Source organism: Psammomys obesus, unplaced genomic scaffold, assembly GCF_907164565.1.
Source record: "Psammomys obesus unplaced genomic scaffold, mPsaObe1.curated_primary_1811, whole genome shotgun sequence".
Lineage (NCBI taxonomy): Eukaryota > Metazoa > Chordata > Mammalia > Rodentia > Muridae > Psammomys > Psammomys obesus.
In genome coordinates, this window is record NW_026593947.1 from 257,471 (window position 1) to 270,929 (window position 13,459).

The following is a 13,459-nucleotide window of genomic DNA, read 5'->3' on the forward strand; positions in this document are numbered from 1 at the left end:
AGGTTTGTGTGACAGTGTACCATTGGCCAGTGCAGGGAAGGTGCTCCATCTTCATACTCATGGGCTGCAGGGTATGTGTTGGAGGCAGGGGACAGAGTACCTTAAGGTCAAACAAGGAGTGAAGCTGGATAAATTCTTGATGGTAAGGGAACCAGCTGTGTTGCCAGGACAGGAAAGGGGAGGTAGCCAACTCCTGCAATCCTCGTGTTGGAGGTTTCAAAGGTTAAAGCTTCCTGGACCCTTTGTAGCCCTGGGTCATTATGGTCCCACAGAAGTCTTTATTATTTATTCCTCTCCTCCTAAGTTATTCACATCAGTTATCATATCTAAAGTCTCATGTCACCGAACAGTAGTCAAAATGTTAGTTTTGAAAAGCACCAGCAAATCACAGCCATCTCACTGATGTGTCCCCACTATAAAACAAGTTAGGCAGAGAAAGTGTAACTGACGCCTCTGGATGAGAATGTGAGGAATGTGAAGAGCCAGAGCCATTGGTGGATTGTACTGGGGAGCCAGAGTGCTCCCACATGGTGCAAACTGGGAACAGTCTAGAGCCTAGTCCAGGCCCATCCCACTGTATTGGTCTCACTATACAGGTATGAGCTGTCACCTGACCTCCTATCTCAAGGAGATTCGTAAAGTAATACTTAGCAAAAAAATAGCAAAAAATTTCAAGATGTGAGCAAACTGTTGAATACACTGCTGAGCTTTACTATTTTGTAATTTTTCTAAAATTTTAGATCAATACTTAAAAATGGTTATTGCTGGAAAAATAAAATTTATCTTACTGCCAAAGTTCTGTGTGTTCTAAGAATCTTTACAGAATCTCAATGTGTGTGTATAAAATATGTAACTAAATCTCAGATTATATTTTGTCTATTTCAAACCCAAATATAAATGTCAATATCCTTGCATACAATCCTAAGAAATAAACTATCCATCCAGCTTCTAATAAACAGATCTCTGCAGTCAAAAAATGTTTATTTGTTTCTATTAGATGTAATACAAAGTGTAAAAGTCATCATTTTATCCTAAAGACCAACATGGGGAGAAGGCAGTAGAAAACAGACTTCATTCTTACAGTAGGAAGTAAGTGGTCCATTCTAGAAAAAAAAAAAAAAAAAAAAAAAAGTATAATCACAGCTGAAATGAAAATTTCTGGTTTCTTTGAAGACTGAATTTTGTCGTGTGATGTTTTGACCACGTTGGCTTGTGAGAGGGCATGAGATGTTTTGCTATGATCCCTCACATGCAAGGGACATGACTGTGACCAGCTAAGAACATCCATGGATGGACTTTGAGGAGAGGACATATACAAAGGCCAAGGCAGAGAGAGACACCGCTTTTTGGATAGACATCACTGTGCTGGTCTTCATGCTTCAACACGACTTCACAGAGAGAAACGTTCAGAGAGCTTCTCCGGCCAATCCAACCAGGTCTTGAGGCTTTTGCTGACTTCGTACTGCTAATCCATGTTGGCCTTTGGACTGGACTGCTGGTATCCTGATGACTGAGTCTGGAAATCTCCCAACAAATTGTCAACCCTGATCAACAGGTTGTAGATAAAAGCCCTTTCCCTACTAATCTCCTACTTAAAGTTGCGGGGGTGGGGGGGAGATGGAAGGCAAGTAAATGTACTTAAGAACCCTAAATAAAGTAGGTTTGGTGAAAAATCTAAGTTATTATATAAAATCATAAGAAAATTAGCTAGATTAAGCAGGGACATAAACAGCAGGAAACAGGGTCCATTAATGTGATACAAGGCAAGACATAATCAAGATAAAGACTTTTCTCATGGATCTAACAAATTTGCAAAAATGTAAATTCTACCATCAAATTTGTTTTAGCTAAAACTAGAAGACATTTAAGAGAAATAAAAGAATATCAATTAGCATAAATATCCAGTGAGTTAGAAGCTTTTTATCTATTTAATGTGTGCATGTGTGGGTACCCATTGTGCATGAGCACAGGCATGAGACAGAGGACAACTTACAGAATTCAGTTCTCTCTTTCTACCATGTGGGTCCTAGGAATCAAGAGAAGATCATCAGGTTAGGCAGCAAGTACCTTTATCACCTAATGAAAGTAAGTTTTCTGTAGTTCTAAGAAGAAAATCCCACCCCTCTCTTAAATATCAGCTCTCCAGCATCCAGTAGTCTAAGATGGTAGCTCTTCACTCGGGGAAATGAACTGCAGTCTATTCTACTGCCCATTTCCCACATGTCTAAAATGAATCACTTTGGCTTATTGTGGATTGAGACGTTTCTCCTCAGTATCTTTAACACATAAAAATTACATGCACAAAACTCACAAAAATATAGAGCAAAAACAAACAACTTATGTATTTTAGGCCTTTTTATTTTAATAAATAACTTCAGTTAATAGCATTGTCAAAATTAAAAGGCACTTAAAACAAGATTGTGACTAGTGTAAAACAGAGTAAGCACAGCAGGGAAGGCACGTGCGGATGGTGCACAGTGGTTGAATCGCTGTTGGGGGGGGTGGGGACCTGCCCAGGCCCTGCAATCCCACAAGCAGGACAGCTTACAGTGTTTGTGAAAAAAGCAAATGTACATCCAAGTAAAAGAAAAGGTAATGATAAAAAGCTTTACCCCCTAGTTGCAAATACATACATTAAAAGATTAAAGAAGGTGATAAAAAAGCACCAGGAATTAAACAAAAACAATAAAGTAAAATAAATTTAATCCCCAAAGTCCCCACTCAGCAAATGCTATGAAAATTATGGCCTTTATGTGAATAGTTCTCAGCACTTTTATCCAAGGTTGGATTTATAAAGAGAAGGTGTCAGAGTTACAGGATCAAGTAACTCACAATGGCACACAGGTTTTAAAGCTAAGTTTTTCCTTCCCACCTCCCTGTGTGAGAATTACTTTAATTGGAAACTGTCAACACACTGTCTTTCATAGGCATCATCAAGTCTACCAGTGTGCAGCCAGTAGGCTGAACCACGCCCAGAGCCACCAGCAGGACTGTCCTTTGATTCTGTGTAACTAGCCCTGGCTGCTCCTGGAAGGCTGAGAATCAGTCAGTAGTGGTGTAGATGCTTGTGATGCTGTTGCTTCAACTTTGCCTTGCATTTGCTCTAGCAGTGATTCCAACAGTCCAGGAGGAAGGGTTAAAAAGGCACACTGTGACCTCAGCTGACAAGGGTAATGATCCTTTCTCAAGTCTTCAGTCCCAGGCATGGATTATAACATTATTTTCCAAATAATAAAAAAATTAAAAATATACATATTGTACATTTTTCAAACCTGCATGTGAATAAACCCCTAGCCATAGAGCCCCAAAGCTACCCTACTGTGACTACCACACTGCTGCTGTGAACTTGGTGTTGTAAAATCGGCCTGAGTAGGACTCATTTTCCCTCATACTTCGGATTGACCACAGTTGTCACAGCACTCTTGTAAATAGGATTTTCACCCTAAAACAAACAAAAATTACCAGTTACTCTCTAAAATCAGTGTTCTAAAGCAAGATTAAAAGCGGCAATTGTCTTAAGAAGTTACTTCCAATGTCCAGTGTCAGTGTTTAGAAAGCAAAGATAATGTCTGAGGAGTCTCAGGCTACCGGAGTGTTGTGCTCCTGACCCCAGTACATTGTCCCTGGAGGGCTGCCTCACAAACAGCCTCCGCACACAGCCTGTACAGCTGCCATCAGAGGCTCCTCTGAAGATCTGGTACCAACCTAAGGAAGCACTGACAACCCGATTCACACACTTTAATGCATAGGAGTGCTTATTTATGGGGTGGCTGGCTTTGCTCCCAGGGAAGGAGCTGTGCCATGTCTAGGGTAGAGATACATACAGTTCATTTAAAATTTAAAATATGTTCTGAGGTGCTGGGAATGGAACAGAGACAAGAGGAAGGTAATATGGGCTCAGCCCTGAGGGCGAGGTCAGCATCTACCAACATGGCAGGAGCTTTGTGAATGCCAATCAGAACAAAGATCACATCTGATCACTCACATAACTTTTCTGTGAATGGAGGGTCAGTGCTGGTGTGCTGGTTAGTTTCTGTCAACTTGACACAAACTAAGGTCTCCTTGGAAGAGAGAACCTTAGTTAAGGAATTGCCTCCATCATACTGGCCTGTGGGCATGTCTCTGGGGCATTTTCTTAACTGCTATTTAGTTCAGGAGAGCCTGGCCTGCATGATGGTGACACTCTGGGCAGGCAGGCCTGGGCTGTATAAGAAAGGTACCTGAGCAAGCCAGGGAAAGTATGCTAGTATATAGCAGTAAGAATTTCTCTGGTGGTCTCTGCTTCAGTCCCTGCCCTGAGTCCCTGCTGTAGATTCCCTTGATCATCAGTAAGCCAAATACACCCTTTTGTTTTCCCACGGTGCTTTTGGTCATGGTATTATCATAGCAACAGAGCGCAAACCAGAACAGATGGCTAACCTCAACTGTAAAATCATGTGGGAAACAGGCCTCTGGCCATGTCTGTGGGGAATTATCTTAAGGTAACTGAGGTGGGATGCTCACTGTGGGTAGAATCATTTCCTGATACTGAATACTTCATAAAAAGAGAAAGAGAGCTGAGACCCAGCATTTGTCAAATTTGTGATGCAATTTGACCAGCTGCCCCAAGCTCCAACTGCTGACTTCTCCACTATGACAAACTGAACCCTCTAATTGTGAACCAGAGTAAACCTGTTCTCCTGGGAGTAACAGAAAAAGTAACTAGTAACAAGATCCTGCAAACAAGCAACCTATTAAACTAACAAAAGTGCTCAGAATCTCAAGCTCTCAGCTCACTGGTTGTTCAGAGCAAGCACAGTACTTTACAGCATGCCTCCTTTGGGTAAGAGGCTGCCTTCTTAAAAGCTCGCTGTTTCCATCTTCCTGGGTGTGAATGCTAGACCTGCCTGCGTTTTCAAATATATTAGGCTATTAAACTACTATTTGATTGTCTTTAAGCTAATGTACTTAACAAAATCTAATATTTAGTGCTTAAGAACTATAAGGGAACAAAAGAGAAAGCAAAATACATAAAAAGTTCAATAATTTGTATCAGTTTATTGTCATGGAGTCTAAAGTAGAATTAATATGGAAAAAACTTACCTTTAGAAAAATTTATTTTGTCACACAAACAAACAATTATATTATTTAAAATCCAATCAAACAAAAATTTAACATGCAAGTTAGAGATAAAATTAAACTCACTATGTGTATTTAGGTATCAGTTTAAATGGAAGTAAGCTAAAGTACACCCCTGCCCCAAGAAGCCAAAGCAAATTTGCATATGAAGCGAGTGAGTCCCTCCTGGATCACTATGACACAGGAGACTGTAAATTGCTTAAGCACATGATATGCAATGCAAACTGGGAGGTTTGTAATTCACTGTAGGGAAGGACAGACCTGATAATTTTTTCAGTGTCCCAACACAGTAGTCTTATATGTTCACATAATTACAGTGTCTGCCAATGGTATAATTTATTGGTGGGAAGTCTTGCTCCCATAGCACACACACAGACAAAAGGAAAAAAAAGGTTTTATATTATTTTATTGACCCACATGAATTTTATTGTTAATTTCTACTAAAATGCTTATTAAGAAAACATTTTAGGATAATCTATAGCCATAAATTTTCTTAGATTTTAATAACACATAAAATTTAAGAACTTTTTTAATTGTATGCTTTTTTAATTGTATGAAATGCTTATTCTAGCTGAAGAAAGTCTACTACAGCTAAAAATTAAATCAAGAATATAAACATTAATTATAAATAGTAACTATTGATCATTTACTCAAAGTGCCATTAAATGTATAGGAAGGGCAGTTAATTCACCTCATAGAATAAGTGGAAAATTCTGTGAGAAGAAATTATATGAAACTGTTAATACCTGATTGATTTCTTTGTGAACACAAATAAAGCCCCAGTAATTTCACTAACTAATCAGTTTTCCTACAAAAATTAATTTTTGTAAAATATCAGGTAAGCATAAAAGATATCAGATTTCAAACATACATGAGCTTAACAATTTTTTTCAATAATTTTCTCAACAATAATTTTCTACTAGCCCTTAAATAAAACCTTCTGAGCGGTAAAAAAAGATCCAGCAAGTCATGATTTCCAGAAATTATTGCTACTTCCTATGTCCCTTAAAAATACAAAACATTTCCTTCCTTGCGGCTTTCTGCAAGTCCATTTATTAGCTGACTGATTCATTAAGTCATTATAAGGGTGGAGATGAAACTTAAGCCCTCCTACAATACTTCCTGTAGCCCTTCAATTTTGCTTTCCAAGTCCACTGACAAAGTAATCACCTTCTGTGTAGGAAAGTAATTCTGCCATTTTGTTTGCCCAACCAACTGCCTTAACCCAAGTCACAATACAGTGTCAAAATGGACCACTCTGTAAAGTGTTCTATATCTTCCTAAGAACTCTCCCCCTAAAGAATGTGGTTACTAAACTAATAACTGGTGCAGAGCAAAGGACAGGGACACAGGCCACAGTCTAGACTTTTGAATCTCCTAACTAGATGTGTGAACTTGGCTTTTGGATCTCTTCTATGGAACAAAAATAAAGAGAGTTACTACTATTCTCACAACTAACAAACAATAATAGGGTATTGAGAACCATCCTGAAACACAGGAGGACCCTGTAGCTAGTACCAACATCATCTCTGTCGACAGAAAGTGAAAATGAGAGAACATGAATCCTCCCAGGCTCTTATCTAATCCACAAGAAAAGAATTTGGTGCTAAATGTAATCAGCCTTTTTCATGGGAGTTTTAAGAGAGGCAAAAACAGGTGGATCTCTTTTATTTAGTTCAAGGCTAGCCTGATACTAACATGATCTACACAGAAAGTTCCAAGAGAGCCAGGGCTACAGAGTTACACCTTGTCTCAATCAAAAAACAACCAACAAAAACTTTCAGTTTTAAATTCAAAAGTCAGAACCATTTATTTAATAACTGGTAAGAAACACACAAAAACATTCTGTTTCTCCATGAAATAAACAAGAACTAAAAAGTTTCAAAATCTTTCTAGAATGGGTAATATGAATTGTAATTGTGAACAAAACAAACTATACTATGGTCATTTACCCTTGGTTTGCCATTTTGATTTCACACTCAGTTTCACTATTCAATTCAGGAGGTAATTCATTATGTTACACCACCTTCTAGAACAGGACTGCATCAGAGAATGTAGCCCATCTGTCAGTTAACACCCTCCCTGCTGAAGATCGAAGAGGAGCCTCAGAAAGGTGACAGAGCTCATACTGCTGTACTTACTAAGCAGAAGGGCTGGGGCTGACTGGCGCTGCCTGACTGCAAAGCATTCTCTTCTCTCTACCAACACATGGGGTCCTTCTATGCCTTATTTTGTAAAGTCCTCCCAAGCACTAAGCTAACATATGAGAGAAGCCACAGATAGCCATATAAAGAAGCCAAACAAAAAGAGCAACAGGGGTGAGAGACACATATGGTGCAGTAAAAAAAAAGAAGTTCACATGCAAGGAAAGTAAAAGGAAATACGAACGGCAATTCAGAGACCAGCTTTACGTCCATAATTTGGGTTCTTGAAATTATTAATAGGACTCTTGTAAATCGGGTTTTCTTGCTAAAGTGAAAGAAATAGTTTCTAGTGATTTCATCAGAAAGAAAATTGGTGTGTATAGTGTATTAACACTATAGATGGAATGTTATTTCTATACTTCTGAAATTTCTAAATTTTAATAAAAACCCCAACCGAACTACAGTGAAAGACACATGATTACTAGTATTCACAATTTAAGAATACTACATGAAGACATCAACTCTTTCTTGTGTCAAAATGTGTATCTTTTTCTTTAAGGGCCAATTTTTAGCCAACCACCTGACTCCATTCTGAAAGCACTGAATGGTACACACCAGTCAAGCCTGTGTTTCTATTAAGTAAGCTTTACAGATATGCAATCTGAAGAGGATAAAATACACCTTAAGTATTTCTAAATACACAAACACACCTTATTATAGATCTCATCCCAAGAAAATCCCTTGTAACCCCACCTTCAGCCCTTCATTATAGCCTCAGAACCATTGATTTATGTGTATTTCCCAAAAGTAATATAAAGAGAATCATAATGGATGGATGGGGAGAGATGGGGAAAGGGATCTTTCTATAGTGTAGCCTGAGACATTGGTGATATCATTTAAGATTCTATTTTACATTAGACAAGTGAGCAGAGGAACATATTTAGAATCAGACCTATTAAAGAATTAAAAACACTGGCCACTATATACACAGAATATATATCCTCATAAAGTTTTTACTACAATAGAATGCTTCTAGTTTTCAGCAAATGCAAATTCTTTGAATAATGAACTTTGGGGAAATGAAATATTTAAAGAGGACTTTAAAGGTCAGCCTCACCCTTAATAAGTTACATTTACTTTGGGAATTAACCTACTTCTCAGTAGATGTTTCATAACTTACCGTGTCCCACTTGGCATTCATTTTCTCCTTTTCAAATTTAGCAAATTCCCTTCTGTCGTGAATTATCATTAAAAGCTTCCAAATCAGCAACAAGGCAAGGCCAATAAGAACAATCCCAGCAACCACACCTGCTACAATTGGGATGATGTCAGGACCAGTAGGACAGTCTACAAATGAAAGGGTTAACTGTGAGCATAGAAAGACTGTTCACAAAGTTCACATGACCACAAAGAGCTGGATGGGATCTTATAAAATTAATAGTACTAAAAACTCAAGAGACTGCATACTATCCCCAAAACCTATTTAAAAGCTACTAGGTTCTAGGCCATAGAACGGTGGTACATACCTTTACTCTCAAGAGACAGACCTTTATAAGTTTTAGGCCATCTTGAACTACATAGTGAGTTCTAGGCCAGACAAGACTACATAGTAAGACCCTGTCTCAAACAAACAAACATACACACAAAACTACTAGGTTCTATCAAGGAAGCTTACAAGACTGCATTTATTTGGAGGTTACAGAATATTTCTTTTCCTAAAGACTAATTTTAAAAAAATTATAAGACCATCAAAAAAATAATGAAAAGTTTATATGTAATTAAGAATATTATGCTGGGGGGGGGGGGTGCAGCCTTGCCAGGCCACAGAGGAAAGCAATGCAACTAATCCTGATGAGACCTGATAAGCTAAGGTCAGCTAGAAAGGGAATAGGACCTCCCCTATCCATGGACTAGAGGAGGAGCATAAGGAGAAAAGAGGGAGGGAGGGTGGGTTTGGGAGGAGATGATGGAGGGGGCCACAGCTGGGATACAAATTGAATAAATTGTAATAAATGATAATAATAAAAAATTTTTAAAAGAATATTATGTTCAAGATTATAAAGTACTAAGCAATGTAAAAGCCACTGAAGATGACTGGCAACCAGGTAGCATAGGCTTGCACTCATGTGGCAGAAGCTGCAAGATTGTCACAACTTCAAAGTTAGCCTGGTCTGTGTTGTTAGTTCCAGGCCAGCCAAGAGCAACATGGCAAGAGTGTCCTAAAACCAAATAAAAAGACTTGGGTAACTGGAGAAATACCCTACATACATGAATTAGGCCTACAAATAAAGGTGCCTGGCACCAAATCATAGCACATATACAATGCCCCCCCCACCCAACACACACATCAGTTAAAGTATTGTCATGAACAATGTAGAAATAAATCAGCAAGCCATTATGTATAGCAACACCCTGGATTCACTACAAAAACAGCGACAAAGTCCCTGTGTTCAAAGACAATGAAAAGATACAGAGGCACACATGACAGTATTCACAGAGTTTTGTTGGGTGCTGCAGAGCAGTGCAGAGAACAAAAGATGGCTCAGTGGGGAAAGGCGCTTGCTGACAAGGCTTGACAAGTCTGGCCACTTGTGTTTGACTTTCAGAAAACACATGGCAGGAAAGAAACAAACAGGCTGGCAGAAGAGCACACATGCTCTTCTCTACATATGCTTCTTTGTAAAAAAAAAAGTAAAAACTAAAAAGTTGGATGGTTTCTTGTAACAAACATATGCTTACCAATACTCTAGAATATGTTTACATCAAAAAACCTAGGCACTAAATATAGAGAATGACAAAGAATCTTCAAAGGCTACTAGAAAAAGAAGGTAAAATGTGCCTAATTTCTGGGAAGTTGAACAAATTCGACGTTAGTAGTATCTTCTAGAAGATCCTCTTCTGGTTACTAAAGCTGGAACACGCTCAGATTTAGATATCACCAACAATACTGCTCAGGTTCCATCTATGGGCAGATTATTGCATTTAACCTTGAAATTCTTTACTAAGGAAACTTGATTTCTCTCTTCCTTAGTTGAATAAATAAATAAAGCCAAATTCTACTTTAAGCTTTGGGAAGAAAAACATAAACCTAAATAAGAATCCAGGCTGTTTCTGAGCCCCAGAAATAACCCAGAGCAGAAACAAGGCATCAATGAAACAATGTCTAGGCACCTCCCAGCTTTTACCTGGAGTCTCCACCACATGAACGATGGCTTCATTGTTGCCATTAACGGAGTAGGTGAAATAGAACCAGCAGTCGTCGATGTCCTTCTCCTTGCAGTGGGTCACAGGATCCACCTGCACAGGCTGGGGCAACTTGTCCCTGCTTTCTACCTTGGTGAGGTTGAAGTGGGAGCACTCCTGCGCACATGTATCCTTCTTTTCTCCTTTATTGAAGGCTCTGCACTGAACACATTCTCTAAGACAGAAATCATTACACTTGGCATGTGTTAAAATGAAGTTTGCTTATAATACTTCATGTGTTAAACTAATGGCCATACTGATCTAAGGGCAATATAAACTCAGAGGGAATAGAAAGGCAGTATATTCCACAAAAGATCCCAGTTTCCAGGAGCCTCGGCCAAGCCACTGCCACTAAGTCCAGCAACACCCTGACTAGCAAAGATGCAGTCAAAGAGTAATGGAGTTAGTAAGGAGTTCTCCAGTTACATCTTGAACCAAGACCAATGCTGGCAAAGCACCCAGGAAGCTATAAACGCTGCCAGCAAGCATGTGCCCTCACCAGGCCTTATCAAGGTTTCACCTAACATCTGATTCACAAACCTTACTTTCTAGTCAGCTATGGGAAACTGCTCAGCCTCCAGTACAGACCTGACATCCACAGCATAGCTATGGGTGCTGCAGAGGTGCCAGTTAGGCCTACATAGTGGATCTTGGTTTATAAGACACCAACATATCCATGACAAACCTGTGATGGATATGTTCAAGGCCACCAGCTAGCACACTGCCGACCTGGGGAAACATGCATAAAAATCTAGTCTGAGCCCTTGGTGATGGCCACATATGCAGTCCTAGCTTGGGTATGATGAGGCATAAGGATTTCAAGTTCAAGGTCAGCCTAGGTTCAATAGCAACGTCTTTCATTCTAAACTGTGTGTGGATTTTATAAAAACAATACAATTCAAAAGGTTTCAGTGAACAAACTTTAGCAGTTCAAATTTATAACAATTTTACATAAACCAGATACATTTTCCTAGTCAATGCTAACACTTGGGTTTTTCTTGAAAATAAATTTCCCATTGATAGGTCTCTAAAATTGAAAATTAAATCACTATAAAGAAATAAAGGTGGGGCTGAGGAGATGGCTCAGCTAGTAAAGTGTCTGCTTCACAAGCATGAAGACCTGAATTCAGATCACTTAGAACCCATGGAAAAGACCAGGCATGAAGGCACATGTTTGTAATCCCAGTGGTAGAAGACAGAGACAGGTAGATTTCTGTCCTAGCCTATTTGGCAAAGTTCCAGGTCAATGAAAACCCCTGTGGTAAATTAAGGTAGAAGGCTCCTGAGAAACAACAACCCAAAGTTGTCTGAGCTCCAGGCATACACGTGATATATATACACCTCCACAACACAAAATTTAGATATAGGTAGTGTAACACAAAACCACAGTAACTTATGCAATGTATTTTGGTGTAATAATTTACCAAGGGGGGGGGAAAAAAAAACAAAAACCTTCCATTCTCCTGAGGCAAAGGATAGCAACTAGAATAGAGTACTCCTCTGTAATAGTGCTCAGAGCTCTATCACTACCACTAAAGCTTAAAAACAAAGAAAAGTAGTGTCAATTAAAAAAGGTAACAGCACAGACTCACCATACTATGACTTCAGATTAAAAAAAAAACAACACAATTCTCATGACATACTTCAGTGTTACACAATACATATTCACCATTAAGAATTTTAGGACATAAAATAATGGGCTACATAAGAAGTGGCAAATATTCTCTTTGAAGTATAATGTGCCAGCACTCTCCTCTGGCTCTGGTGGTTATAACAGAAGATACTGGAGTCAGCTAAATGAGTGTGGCTGTGTGAAGCACGCAGGCAGCACTTACTTATGCTCCGCACAGACACCAAGGCAGGTCTGACACGTCTCACAGGTTGGCCCTTGAAACTTGGGATCTGTGCACTTACAAGCACCACACTCACAGACGCCCCGGCCATTGCAGATCTGACCATTTGACGCTATGCATGGAGTAGTGTCCAAAGAACAGTCACATGCACTGCCGGTATAATTGGGAAAGCATTCACAGACACGGCACCTGCAGATACCATTTCCTGCAATGAAAAACATCATTTCTCAAAATAACAGTAAAAGGTATCATCACAGCAGTCATTCACAAACTAAAACCAAGCCACAACATGGAAGAAAGCAGAGCTAATGGAAAGCCTACCCTACATGCTGCCCTTTCTGCATTCACCAGTGATTCTTCTGGTATCTGACCTCAGCAGAGAATCTGTACCATATAGCTACTGCTGCTGCTTACTCACCTCCACAAATTAGGCCGTTGGACCGATCACAGTTGAAGTTATCACACTCGCAGAATTTGCCAGAGTAAATTTCATTTGTGTTATCTCTCTTCCTACACACACATTGTCCACAGACACATTCTCCATTGTTACTGCAGATTTCTGAGCTATTCTCTTTCCTGCAGTAAGCATCCATGTCTTCACTGTTCACTTCGTCTGTGCTGCATTCACAGTGCCTCCCAACACGCCCCTCATTACACCTTTGAAAAGATCCAAACACAGTCACAAAAAACAAATCTTCACATTAGCGAAGTACCAGGTAAGGATGCCCACTCCACACATGCAGACATGAGAAAAGTACCCTGCGTTTACACACACACACACACATACAGCATGCAATAGCAACTCAAGTTTTGATGGAACACACAGGGGCCTCTGGGAAATTCATCTGTGGCAAAGAACCATTCTGACCAAAATGAAAACATACTCCAGCAACAAACAAACAAAATATCTGGAAAAATAAACTCATTTTTCAGAAAAATAAGATAGTCTCATAGACCAGAATACTCTGAACTCAGAGATCTGGCTGCCCCTGCCTTCTGGGGGATTAAAGGCATGTGTCACTTTGTCAGGCTAGATTCTCAAATATATGCTATTAGATTAGTGTTACAGACTATCTACCATAAAGTTTAAAGCAACTGTTA

The 13,459-nt window shown here is 39.3% G+C and overlaps 1 protein-coding gene across 3 annotated transcripts in view; it reads right to left on the bottom strand.

The window, feature by feature from the left end:
• Nucleotides 1-2,337: 2,337 nt before the first annotated feature.
• The window catches only part of Itgb1 (integrin subunit beta 1), a 44,915-nt gene continuing 33,793 nt past the window's right edge, over nucleotides 2,338-13,459 (bottom strand). For all 3 annotated transcript variants that reach the window (XM_055617544.1, XM_055617543.1, XM_055617542.1), the window contains 5 exons: nucleotides 12,777-13,015; nucleotides 12,341-12,563; nucleotides 10,448-10,680; nucleotides 8,443-8,609; nucleotides 2,338-3,442 (listed from right to left, as the gene is read on the bottom strand). In XM_055617544.1, coding sequence (XP_055473519.1) covers nucleotides 3,377-3,442; nucleotides 8,443-8,609; nucleotides 10,448-10,680; nucleotides 12,341-12,563; nucleotides 12,777-13,015 — 928 coding nt within the window. In that variant the 3' untranslated portion in view covers nucleotides 2,338-3,376. The remainder of the gene's footprint in view (nucleotides 3,443-8,442; nucleotides 8,610-10,447; nucleotides 10,681-12,340; nucleotides 12,564-12,776; nucleotides 13,016-13,459) is intronic.